General features: G+C 38.5%; 1 protein-coding gene across 1 annotated transcript; it reads left to right on the top strand.

The window, feature by feature from the left end:
- Positions 1-1,682: 1,682 nt before the first annotated feature.
- Positions 1,683-12,419, top strand: LOC119917850 (syntaxin-binding protein 1-like; the record flags this gene model as incomplete). Its single annotated transcript, XM_038738273.1, has 6 exons — positions 1,683-1,779; positions 7,587-7,636; positions 7,762-7,843; positions 9,948-10,024; positions 10,391-10,469; positions 12,316-12,419. Coding segments are annotated over exons 1-6 (429 nt in total), but the record flags the coding sequence as incomplete, so codon positions are not given.
- Between the last annotated feature and the right edge of the window lie 1,463 nt (positions 12,420-13,882).

The raw sequence follows: 13,882 nt of genomic DNA, 5'->3' as shown, positions 1-13,882 counted from the left end.
CATAGTGTTGATTGACAAACAGCAGAAGAAGGCTGCAGGGATAGATGTGGAAATCCCAAGCGACAGCAACATCAAGAAGAAGGAACACAAGAAGCTTGAGAAATACCAAGGGCTGAAAGAAGAGCTAGAAAACATGTAGAAAGTAAGAGCAACAGTGGTGCCAGTGATAATCGGAGCACAGGGGGCTGTGACTCCCAAACTGGGAGAGTGGCTACAGCAGATTCCAGGTAAAGAGGTCTCTGTCCAGAAGAGTGCAGTCCTAGGAACAGCTAAGATACTGTGCAGAACCCTCAAACTCCCAGGCCTCTGGTAGAGGACCCGAGCTTGAGGATGACACATACCACCCCGCAAGGAGTGATAGGGGGATTTTTTAAATTTTTTTATCCATATATATATAAGGTAAGATATTACAGATAAGATATTCCTTTATTAATTCCCTGTAGGGGAAATTAAAGTTACAGAGGGATGTAAAGAAAGAGGAACAAAATATAATAAAAGTACTGTAGAATCAGTTAGCAATGAACTGAATTTGACCTTGGTCCAGTAACTGTGGCACAATGCTCCGCATGATTTCCCAACTTGATTAACATGGCTCCAGTGCTTGCCGTCAAGACAGATTAATCTGAAAACATACCAATCAGTTTAAAACAAAAATAGAAACAGTACACAAGAAACAGCTGTTTAAAACATTCATTTCTTATTTTTCAATTCCTCACTGTAAAACTGGGATTACATGTAAATCATGCTTATTAGTAGTGTTTCAAGACAAAATAAAATAAAAATTCTCACATGGTGAATAAAAATTCACCATGTCAGATTTGCATGTGCACATCTTGTAGCAGTTGTATTTATCTACATACTAATGTGCAGATTTGGCTCTATGCTTTATATGGCAAATCTCCACACCCTGGATTTGTGCTGTCAAATCCAAAATACTTCACATACATAGGCCAGTTTCTTTTTTCATGTGTTATAAAAACCTATCACGAACTGTTACTCGGATTATTAGTCTAATAAACCTCCAGACAGAAGTAAAAGGTCTAAACTTGTACAATGCCTTTCTTGTCTTTCTGACATCAAAATCACCCCATTCATACACATTCATACCTTGATGAGCATAGGGGTTAAGGTGCCATTACCGCCTTCGCAGCCTACCTGCATGTAAGCTCAGTTTTGCAATAAATCACTGAACTGCATCAGTCTGCCTGTTTCATCTGCGTTTGGGTCAAATCTATTTTCATATGGTGTTTCTATTTAATATAAGTATTTTGAACATTTAATGTTAAGATGCGGCTATGAGGTGTATGACTAAACAGTCGTCCCCACATATGTTACATATGATGGCGTGATAATGTCATACATCCTTTCAGGGGTAGTCTTGTATTTGGGGTGAACCAGAAAAGATCTTAAGGTACTGAATGGTTTGTGGTAAGTGCTGACTTACTGGAATGGATTCAAGGTGTCAAAGTGATTGATCAGCAGTCAGTGGTCAGCCAGAGAAGTCAGAAGCTCCTTGTAGAAACACTCAAATTTTGTGCTATTTAATATTTATATTTGTTTATTTTAATATTGTTTACTTATTTTATCAGTGGTACTGATGCCTTCTACGTTTCAAATTTAGGCTTTTATTTTGTATTTAATTGGAACGGAAGTGTGTTGCTTATTCTAATCAGCTTGACAGTGGTGGTGGTAGCGCCCGTCAGCTTTCTGTGGAGAGGTGGACGCGCAGCAGAGGGCTCATCATGGCACCACTTGGACTAAAAGCCATTGTTGGAGAAAGTAAGTACTGTTTAATTTAGCTGTAATAATATTTTTTACTTTTGTTATTCCAAAATGTTGACACAGCTGGTTTAATTATTATTATTTCAAACAATGTAAAGTATTGGATAGGCATGAAGGGCAATCTCAGTTACCAAACATTCAATCTAAGATTCCAGCGCTCGTGACATTATATAACTTTATTTATGGTAATGTAGGACAATGCAGCGCCCGGTGACAATTGTTTTTACTGTGGGTTTACTGTGGGTTTTTACTGTGGTTTGCGTTCGACGCGCAAAATACGCACAGCCACACCAGAGCAGTGCAGCTCGCCAAACGGTTAATTCTCCAGATTGCACTGTCAGTGAGATGCATTATTAAAATTTAAAATTCTCCGGTGGTGTCCTGTTAGCCGGACGGAAGTTTATGTCGTTTATTGAGCCGTTATTGCCGTTTGTCTGAAGTGTAAGAGCACGGAGTCCTGCAAATCCTGCTCGCTAATCTTTGTCTGTGCGGATTAGGTGCTTTGACAGAGGGTGCAGGAGGAAAGATCCGACTCTCAGCGTCGGTAACAGTTAACCGAGTGTTTGTGTCTACTGTCAGATGTATATCGACATCAGTACAGTGTAGACCAGTATCAAGCATTAGGTAGGCTAGTCATTATTTTAATGCGTTTAACACGCATCGGTGCTGTTTGGTCTCACGCTGACCGTCAAGCTCTCTTTAGATTTAAGATGCGCACGCTGAATTTTTTTAAAATTTCACTACAGTGAATAGATCTTTACATTAGGAATGATTTAATCCTACACTTCTCCATTTTAGTATAATTTTAAGGGTCAACAAAGTATAACTAATGGCTTTATTAGGGGTTAATAATGATTCATTATCTATTCTAATACTTTATGGATGACTTATTTTCAGTTATAGGACGTTAAAAAGAATATGTTTTGGCTGGTGTTTTCCTTTCTGTTTGGTTATAATACATTTATTAATGTTAATAGTCTGCTGATATTCACTCCTGGAGGGTAGTTGGGTCAAAGGGATTAAAAATATATAAATATTTTAAATTAATAAATTTAAAAAAGCATTAATAAATTATTTAGTAATAAAAAGTAATATATTCAATGAACATACCATAGGGGGCGGCATGGTGGAGCAGTGGTTAGCACTGTCACCTCACAGCAAGAAGGTCAAGGATTCAAACCCACGGTTGCCCTGGCCTTTCTGTGTGGAGTTTTTGTTCTCCCCGTGTCTGCGTGGGTTCTTTCCGGGGTGTTTGTCTATGTGTGGCCCTGCGATGGACTGGCGACCTGTCCAGGGTGTACCCTGCCTTTCGCCCGATCTCAGCCCCCCACGCCCCTGTACGCAGGATAAGTGGTTGACGATGGATGGATGGATGGATGGATGGATGGATGGAACAAACCATAGCACACAACCCCAGCCATCCCCTGAACTCATGCTTCACTTACTCTCATCCAGATGCAGATCAGGCTCGCTTACTGTAGCTTTCTTCACAGTTAAAGCTTTGTGCCCTCTGCATCTCTGACCTGATCTGCCATCTGCGTTTTACAGTAAAGGAAGTGAGCCAGGTTCACTGCAGAATTATTCATTTTCATGCAGTGGCTATCCTCCAGCATGCAGAACAGTAGAAATGGCAATAAGCTAACTATATCTGACTACTTCATGACACTTTGATTATAATATACAAAGGTTTGCTAGGAGGTTTCTTAAATTCATAAGCCTCATTGAAGTATCGTTAAAAGTCATTTTAAAAATAATTCTCTACTGCAGCATTAAGGCTGTGATTGAGTGTATATTCTCAAACTTATTAGCAACTTATCAAATTACCACTTACTTACTTTGCCTGGTTGCTAATCAAGCTTTGTTGCAGGTGAGTTGAAAAAGCTGCTGCAAAACATTTCTTATTCACAAAGCATTTTAAAAAATTTAAATGCGCTAAACTGAGAGTAATCTGTTTGCAGATGCTTTACTTTTTTAAGCCACATCTGTCATTATGAGTGAATGTTGATTCCATAACTTGATAGCTTGAGCTAACAATGTGTGAAGGCTACATTTAATGTCACAGTCCGTCACACCTTCTGTACAGATGCCTTTATGTTAAAGCACCAACCTGGTTTCCGACAGAAGCAGGCAACTGTTTTCATGTCCAATATTCGCTCTCCTTATAGTTCAGGTTTGGTCTGCTGAGAAAAATGGTTCTTTAGCTCCACTATGTTCACCAGTGTGTTAGTCACTGACTTAATGTGTTTGGTGCTGGACAGGTAGTTTACAGACATTCTATATCATTGATATACAGAATTGGTGACAACTCTCAGTGAGTTCATCACTACAACTAACACCTTTTTACATTAAATGCTCATATTTGTAAAGCGCCTAGTCTTTTTGACCACTCAAAGCGCTTTTACACTACATCTGCATTCACCATTCACACACATTCATTCACTGAGCCTAAGTGCTCAAACATTCGGGGTGGCTGTGGCTCGCGAGGTAGAGCGGGTTGCCCGTTAATCAGAAGGTTGGTGGTTCAATCCCTGCTACCCCAGGCTGCATGTTGAAGTGTCCTTGGGCAAGATACTGAACCTGAATGGCTCTTCGGCCAGTGTATGAATGTTAGTTTCTGTTTGAGCACTTAGGCTCAGTGTGTGACTAGTAAGGCACTTTTACACTGGTGGAACAGCCATCGTTCAGAATCTAGCCCAAAGACACTTGACATGCAGCCTGGAGGAGCCGGGGATTGAACCGCAGACCTTCCGATTAACGGCCAATAATTCAGGCTGGGAGTTTGACTTCATTCCCGTTCACACAATCCACCAGACAGTTAATGTTGTAGACTAACTCTATTTGTTGATGTTATGGGTACCAAACTAGGTCTATATTTGGCCACTATGTTCATCTGGGAAGAAAGTTATCCAGATTACAAAATACAAACCAGGCCATTAAAGTAGCCTATCTGACAATGAGTTTTCAACGTATGCTATGATTATGGGTGCACCCTCACAAACTCCCTAGAAATACATAATTTTTTACATTTTTAAAAAGAGAAAGAGTTTGTTCAAATGATCTTTATGTTCAAGCCTCAATCAAATCAAATGCTTTAGAAAAACTACACACGTTCACAGAACTTGAACATAAGCTACAACAATAAAAGTAAAGAAACGTCAAGCAAACAGCAATAATTCTTTAGCCTATAGCCTTGAGACGCGTCTGATGTGTGGATTCTCCTGCTTGCTATATATATTAAAAATAGCTTGCTATACTGTCACTGATGCTGGTCATGGCAATTAATTGCATGCTAAAACGGACCTCAGGCCAGTCCACTAGTGATCAACACTGACTGTGATCATTTTAAGCACACATAAATACATAAATCACTGTTGTCAGTTTAGGACTAAGTGGCTTTGTAAATAAGTTAAATTGTGTTGCTGTTTTTTCATACAACATGGACACAGCAGAGCTTTTGGCAGGGTTGGAAATGTTACAGTCAGATGGACAGTATTGTACTCATGGACAGTACAATGTCCTATTCCACCGTGTCTGCTTTTCCTACAGTATGGTGCTGAGTAGACATAGTATTTGGCAGAGTAGAGGAGCTGCTTCCTTACATAGTTACAACTAGTTACTGTGATGAAATACATTGTAAACCTGGATTAGACAGATCTATCTGTTGCTGAAGCAGCAGCCTGTTGTTGTTTATCCCGCCTGTGAAAGCTGCATGTCAGGTGGTGTCCCACTATGTCACAGACACTTCCACTTAATCCTGTTGACTAATTTGATAAACAGGACCATTCACATAATGCTTACATCATTTACCATCATTACTAGTTTTCCTCAGACAGCAGACTGACTGGCGAGTCAGGGATTGGAAATATATTATGGAAATGTTTTGTGATAAATCATATGAACTTCTCCTTAAGACTTTGACAAACAGATCATTATCTCAAATGTAATATTATATAATTCACAACTATTGTCATTAGCCCCACTGTTGATAATGTGCCTATGACACCTTTGGAGCAGCTCTTCAAATGAAATGTCACCCTGGCCCTCTGTGGAAACAGGACATTACGTTAACTTATTTTGGAGGATGAGTGCTTGTCTGTTTTTGTGTGTGTGTGTGTGTGTGTGTGTGTGTGTGTGTGTGTGTGTGTGTGTGTGTGTGTGTGAGTGAGTGACTCTGCTTGCCTGTGAAGTCATGTCCGCTGACACAGAAACGTCCCACAAATAGCGATGAGGAGCGGTGGATGGGGTAAGAGGATTGGGAGCAGATTAGAGGCAGTGATTGCAGCGGGCCTGTCCCTCCCAGCACTGAGTCCCTCCATGTTCAGCGCAGCTTAAAACCCCAGTAAAGGGAAACTGGGACACTGCTTATTGACACAAGTGACAGGATGTCGTGAAACGCTGGACTTAGAAATATATTATATTACGCATTATTTTGCTGCTGCTTGTGTAAAAGGATTTGCACAATCAGGGTGTCACGACATTATGCATGTGTGTTCAGTCTGTAAAGTTATTTTCATCAAAGTTGTCACATTAAGAGATCAGTCTTCAGATGTTTTCGGTGAACTCTTGATAATTTACTTTACCAGCATACAATATTTTAGTTTTTTATTTTCTTTAGCAATACTAAGGGTCTTACTTTACTCAGAATCACACGTGTCAAATCCTTTTGCCACATTATGTAACTCTTTACATTATCCTTACAATAACAATTCCAGCGTTCTTTGCAGTTTGATAGTATAAAGTATACTAATAAGTATAATGTTGTCTCAATACCCTTTTTCATAAAATGGTTTCCTTATTAAAAATATCTAAGCTCAAAGGGCCCCTTTCTAGCATTTCAGAACTCTCACTGACCTTTTCAGCAAATGGTGGGGCCCTTTGGGCGGGATCTGACACTGGACACTGTAAATACTATGAGAAAGGCCACTTACATTAATTGAGAACTCTTGTAATAATTCAGCTGACAGAATTTATTTTACTACCTAGAGAAAAAGTCAGAAGACAAAATACCTTCTTGTTTATGCTTGAATATGTTCATACCAAAGTACAGAAGGTCATTTAACACTGGAGGATAATTAATGAATGATGAAAATTACGCACTGTCCATTATGAAACTGGAGATTGCAGAGTTGGAGAATCTGGAGAGGTCTGATTGTGCACCTCAGCCAACAAGGCATGAAAATGGCTTGCTAGTTGAAATAATCTTGCATGGAGGGTGTTTTTGCATGCACAATCTGGCTGTATTGTTAGGATCTACAGTGGAAGTCATTTTTAAAATGACATTTGGAAAAACTCAGCCATACAATTGTAGTAACAATGTAGTGGTAACTCAGAGTAATCAGTTGCAGTCAGTGATTGTGCAGACTGTATCACTGAGTCAGACAGCTGGCAGCTGCTTACTTAGTCTGGTTGCTCCTTTATTCAATCTTGTGTCACGTACTTTAACACTTACCTGCAGAAAGAAAACAGAATTAGAACTGGATTTAAAAAATAAATAGATATTTACATTTATTTTAAGAAAACTATTAAACAATGCAAATAACCGAAACGAGTAGCTATCTCCTCACATTGATATCCATTTATACAGTACTATGCCATCACACCCAGATTAGCTTTAACTAAGCTAGCTCACTACAATCAAGTGTAATATCAAATCTGCATATGCTTTTTCATTTTCATACATACAGTACGCTTTTGATGGTAAATCAACAGTGATCCTGGGTCTAACACTAAACCAGTGAGAATAATTTTATGTTTTTATGTTGATGTCTTGACTGGATGTTAATAAAATGTCTTCTAATTTCCAGAGATAATGAACAATGTCATCAAGAAGGCGAGAGAAAAAGGAAAATGGAAGGTAGGGGTCCTGCTATTCTGATCAAGTTTGGCATCATTCACCAATGATCTTGACAATGTGAATATGAATAAAATCACTGAAGATATCACAATGAAATCCTTCTACTGTGTGTGACTGTGTCATAGGTGCTGGTGGTGGACAAGCTGAGTATGAGGATGGTTTCCTCGTGCTGCAAGATGACAGATATCATGTCAGAGGGAATCACTAGTAAGTACAACCATCCAGGTGACCTCAGTTCACTTCAGTTGTAGCTTTAAAGTAAGTTTAATCAAATGTAGTGCAGGTAAATTTAATTTAGTTCAGCTAAAATGATCCCACTAACATGTGGAGGATTCATTTGTAGAAAATATTTATGCATATTCATCAGAATCAGTTTTATTGCCAAGTAGGTTTACACATACAAGGAATTTGCTTTGGTGACTTGGTGCATAACAATAAACATATATATATATATATATATATATATATATATATATATATATATATATATATATATATATATATATACACACACATAAAAGAAGAAAAAATAATATGTGCAGTATGGCAGTTTGTGCAGTGATATGCTAAATATTTACATCAGATTTTAATCAGAATCAGAAAGTAGTATGTTACACATACGAGGAATTTGCTATGGTGATTAGGTGCTAGACATAGACATAAACAGTTTGTGTCTGGAGGTGAGAGGGGTGAGCCAAAATCTCTCTTGCCATCATTGCCCTTGACAGGTTGAACTTCCTCAGTTGCCAGAGGAAGTGCCTCCTCTTTTGGGCTTTCTTGAGGCTTCTGGGTGATGATGTTGCCCATTATTATTAATATTATTATTAATATTTTGAGATATGGATTTTTCATTTCCATGAGCTGTAAACCGTAATCATCAAGATGAAAATGAACAGCCTTAAATATTTCACTTTATGTGTAATGAATCTAGAATATATAAAAGTTCAACTTTTTTACTTAAATTACGTTCTTAATTTCTGAGATGCACCTGTAGTTTGCTTTATTTCCAAGAATGGGCTGAAGAAGGGCTTGAAAGCTCAAATCTGGGCATGCCTCCGTCCTTTCCCTAACTTTATTTAAAATAACAAATATCAAACACATTTCAAATATATTTTCTTGGTTCTCACTAAGAAGCTATTAATCCTGTTTTCGGTTGTTGTTAGTGGTTACACAAATATCCCCAGCTTTAGCTAAGCCTCACTTTTGTGCAAGACTCAGATTAAATAAGGTTAAATAAACTCAAATTAGATACAGTAAATAAGAAATTGCACTGATAGATAATCTAAAAACTCAACAAAGTGAGCAGTAGGTGTGGCTTTTTTCATAGAATATAAAAGGAAATACATTTATGTTCCCCAGCGTAATAGTTTGTAATTTTACCTGACATGAGCCACATTGGTAACTGATGGCTCTCTTATTGCTGTAGCAGAGGTGTATTAAGCTATTGCTAATACAAACCATATTTTCCTACTTCTGCTGCTTCACAGGAAAGGCGTTAAACTGGAGAAACACAGAATGGCTTAAAGGATAGGTTCAGATATTTTAAAGTCTTGAATAAATTTAATGTTTTATGAATATTAATAAAGGCAAACAGGTTATAAGAAATATTACATTTTTATAGAGTAATCTAGATGTTGGTCAGCTAGATTTTAGCTTTGGCCAGATGACACATTTGAATAAGGGATCCAGAAGAGCTCTGGACCAAACTGAATATGCTGCATAATGAACAGGTCAAAAGTGGATTCTGGCTAGATGAGCTACCCATGATATCTCCAGGGCAGATCCGGTGCAGAGTCAGTTTGCTATCAGGATATAACTTCTTTGTTCATTTTAGGGTGTCATAGCAAGATATATGTTTGTCAATAATAACATGCATACAAATAATAACATGTCACATTTGATCCTCAAAGGATATTTATGTGAAAGACAAGGCAAGCAACTCCTAAACTCCTAAAAGGAAAAAATATGCTGACCTGACTTAACTGTTACTGGCACTGATATACAGAAGTATTAAAATGGTTTTGAAGGCTAATTTTTCAATGAACTCAACAAAGAAACACTAGTTCAAAACTTAATATGATAACTGTAGCTCTTTTACATTCATTAGTGTTTCAAGGAATAAAAACCTCATAATGTTTGCTGTAAGGTAGGGACAGTTTCATTTGTTTGTGCAGATTCTGCATCAACATTTAACACTGACTAATCTGAGGGCAGTGATGTTCCTACAAACTACAAGTTGGAGAGCATAGTTCTAATCTAATCGAACTGACGGATGAGTATTGATTATTTCTTTTTTTTGTGTGTTCTCTAGTTGTAGAAGACATAAACAAGCGGCGTGAGCCTCTGCCAAGCATGGAGGCCATCTACCTAATCACACCCTCAGATGAGGTAATTGATACAGGTCCTGTACAAGCTGTTTAGAATTCTATGGTACAGTACTTGGATCCCTCAGTGATGTCTCATTGGCTTTCTTCATCCTGTATTTTGCAATTTTATATAGCAACTTGAAATGCCACTTTATTGTCATTTGAAAACTTCAAAATTAAATTCCAATAACGTTCATGGTTAGTTTGTGTGGTGGGGCAATATGATTACAGTTCTTGTTCTTTTAAATGTAGGAAAAGTAGGAACAGCTGAGTTTCTATTCAGTATTACTTTTTGCTATCTTTTGAACAGAGTGGAGAATTGTCCAAACTGTCATTACCTTTCACATTCACAGTTCATACGCTAAAACATTATTCTCTTCTGTTTCAGTCTGTTGAGGGTCTGATTGATGACTTCAGAGACCCACAGGCTCCTAGGTACCGGGCAGCTCACGTCTTCTTCACAGACAGTGAGTACCAACAAACAGCAACAAAATATATATGGAGTATTTACAAACTCAAAGTTTATCAGTCAATCTGGGGATTCCTTGAACATGGATGTTTTCTCCTTGTGTTTGTTATTTTTTCCAAAGGGGCTAAAGACTGGTTCTCCTTCCCAAGTCATCACGTATGCATGGTCAAGACCTGTTGGCGTCACTTTGTAAAATACTGGGAAGCCCCTTAGCACCATAGGTTAAAGCATTGGGGGAAGCCTTGTAGCGTCATTTATAAACAATAAAAGCAGGTGTAGGATATAAATGACAGAAAAGTCAGGAGGTGGTTGGAATAGACGGGTGGGCACCAGGACGCCAGTGTTTTTTTTCCTGTGTGAAATGAAAAGGTGATTGATAGTTATTTTAGTGGAGTGGGTTACACAAGCCATGTAATTTATTTAAGTAATCTTATATAAATTACATAAGTTTAGTTTTTTAGAAGAGGATATAAAGCTTTTATTGTCATTGTACAAAAATATACAACAAAATTAGGAGTGTTACTCCCAAGAAAAGGAGGAGTGGAATTAGTACACAGCCCTGTGGAGAGCCAGTGCTGAACATGAGGATGAGGATGGAGGAGAACTGGGGGGCGATTTTAACCGTTTTTGGACAGTTCATGAACGTCCTTTATCCAGGTGCAGGTGAGAGTGGGGAAGCCCAAAACAGAGAGCTTGTCGACCAGTATATCAGGGATGATTGTATTGAAGGCCCATCTGTAGTCAATGAAAAGCATCCTTACATGGCTCCCCAGGTGTTCCAGATGGCTCAGCGCAGTGTGGAGACAAGTAGCGATGGCATCCTCTGTAGATCTGTTTGCTCTGTAAGCAAATGGGTCCAAGTTTGGAGGGAGGCCAGTTTTGGTGTGATGTCCAATGACCTTTTCAAGGCATTTCATGACTACTATGTTGTCATTGTTGCTAACTTGACAGCAGAGCCACACACGTCCAGAAAAGACACAAAAAGTTTACCCAAGGTGTTCAAAAACGATGCCAAAGGAGTCTTGACCAAGCCTCCAGATGTGATGAATTAGGAGTGAGAATGTGTTGAATCACTTGTATGTCAGGCTTTTGTGAAAAATCTTTCTCCCAGCCAGTGTTCGAATTACACCTTGATGCATGTCAAAAACAGCATATGTGCAGAAGTACACTATCGATATATATTGATTGAAACAGAGAATATTTAGCCTGGAACAACAGACAGAGACATTATTCACCTTGCAATGTTTTTTAATCGCTCACTGCCAAGAAACTATAACAATGCCAAGGCAGTGGACTGGCAATGGTTTGCGTTACTTTGTTAAACAGACCAGACTTTTATGAACATGCAAACAGCACCATGTTAATAAGACACAAATGATTAGAAATTGTTATGCGTGAATAAACAGGCAAGTTGACAAGGACTTTACAATTAGTGTATTGTTTATTGTAGGAACCTGAATATACAGGAAAATATAAATGTTTACAGAAAAATACCCAGTGACACAGCAGAGCTCCCCCTACATTAACAAATTAGGCTTTCTATTTTTTTCAAACCCTGCTCCCAGCTAAAACTGAGACAACTAATGACATCATCAGTTTTGCTCAGACTTGACAAAAATCCAGAGCCACAGAAGACATTATACAACTATTTTACTCCCTGTGACTATTAAATTGATCTTATGTGTAACATTTCTCCCCCAGCCTTATTTTCTGTACCAATATAAAGCAAACTACTTTATCTAATTTAAGAAAATAACAGTCAATATTGACATAACACTGTCATACTTTTGTCTAATTACTAATTATCTCAGTCAGTCACTATGTTTTTCTGTGATTCTTGGCAGCGATCCCAGACTCATTGTTTGGACTGTTGACCAAATCCCGCGCCTCCAAAGCCATGAAGGCCTTGACTGAGATCCACGTCGCCTTTCTGCCCTATGAATCTCAGGTAAGACACTGTCTAGACTGGGATTAGACCACAGCAGCCGCTCATTATCGTCTGCCTCAGAAATGATGGAGGGATTTCAGTCAACTGTGTGGTGTCTCTGGTGTCCTCAGCTAACAAGCTCATATTCAGATTATTCCTGGTGTGTGTACGTTTGGATACAAATAGGAGGTATTACATGCAGAAGTTATTCCTGGTTCACATCGACCATGAGTACTTTATTTGAATGTGGTGATTGCTGAAGTAAAATCCAATGTTAATTAAGTTATATGAATATATTGAAGTGGAGGGCCACAGACTGAGCAGCAGTAGTTGACGACTTGGGAGGAAGAACTTGTTGACCTGGTTGGGTACCCCAAAGGTCTGACTGAAGATTTTACCCTTGACATCTACTATGATTGCATAATTGTTCTGCTCTGTCACTGCCCCCTTGTCACTTACTTTTTTACTTAGAGAAGCTCTGCCATCTATTTAGTGAGCCATGGTGAATAAGTATTAAAGGAAAATTCCATTATTATACAACTTGGATGTACCAATCCCTTCAGTAAAAATAACATTGTAGTCACCTAGTTAAGTGCTGTGATCTGGTAACATGGTGACATTACTAAAGAGAAGTTAGAAAGGGGGAGAAACAAGGGTATTAAGATGATCAGACAGTCAATCAGTCGGAAACACATATCTGCTTTAGACAAACTTATCTGGAAGAGAAAATAAAGGTAACCAGTAAAATATTACCCATACTGTCTGTTGTAAACACAGTGCTACTCCTTCCTGCTATACTTACTGAACTTGTGTACAGTAGTTTTCCTGTATGATGCTCGTGTTTCTTGCCCCTTTTAACTTTGAGGTGATGTCACTGTGTTACTAGATCTCAGCAATTACTTTGGTGAGTACAATGTTATCCTAATTGCTAGAACATGGGGGTAGTGGAAACAAGCTATAAACACATCACTGACATAAAATCCTCTTTTGAGCCTGGGAGGTGTCATGGAGGAAAAACTTAATGTGCACTCGATATATTAATTCACGCACAGAAATTACAAATGTTTGTAATGTATTATATATTTTGCTTCCTCCTCTCCTGTTGAGCAGAGGAAGGTGTTTATGAAGCAGTCCAGAACGCTTTTATCAACTGGATGACATCCACAGGTTTATACTGCAAAACAGTCCTTTATTCCATATCAAAGGATCTCAAAGATAACAGTTTTCCAATATTGTAGTCCAAGATCATGTCTGCTGTTTGGTGTTGAACAGGTGCACAGTGGGGTTATTGGAGCTTTTCATTCAATTCAATTCAATTCATTTATATAGCGCCAAATCACAACAACAGTTATCTCACAGCGCTTTTCATAAAAGAGCAGGTCTAGACCGTACTCTATGATGCTATTTACAGAAGCCCAACAGTTCCCACCAAGAGCAAGCACTAGGCGACAGAGGCAGGAAAAACTTCCTTTTAAGAGACAGAA

Source organism: Micropterus salmoides, unplaced genomic scaffold (assembly GCF_014851395.1).
Source record: "Micropterus salmoides isolate LMB-PRFRI ecotype aquatic unplaced genomic scaffold, ASM1485139v1 Ms_hic_scaffold_2276, whole genome shotgun sequence".
Taxonomy (NCBI): domain Eukaryota; kingdom Metazoa; phylum Chordata; class Actinopteri; order Centrarchiformes; family Centrarchidae; genus Micropterus; species Micropterus salmoides.
Note: the sequence above shows the minus strand (reverse complement) of the source record. Positions and strands in the feature narration are given on the sequence as shown.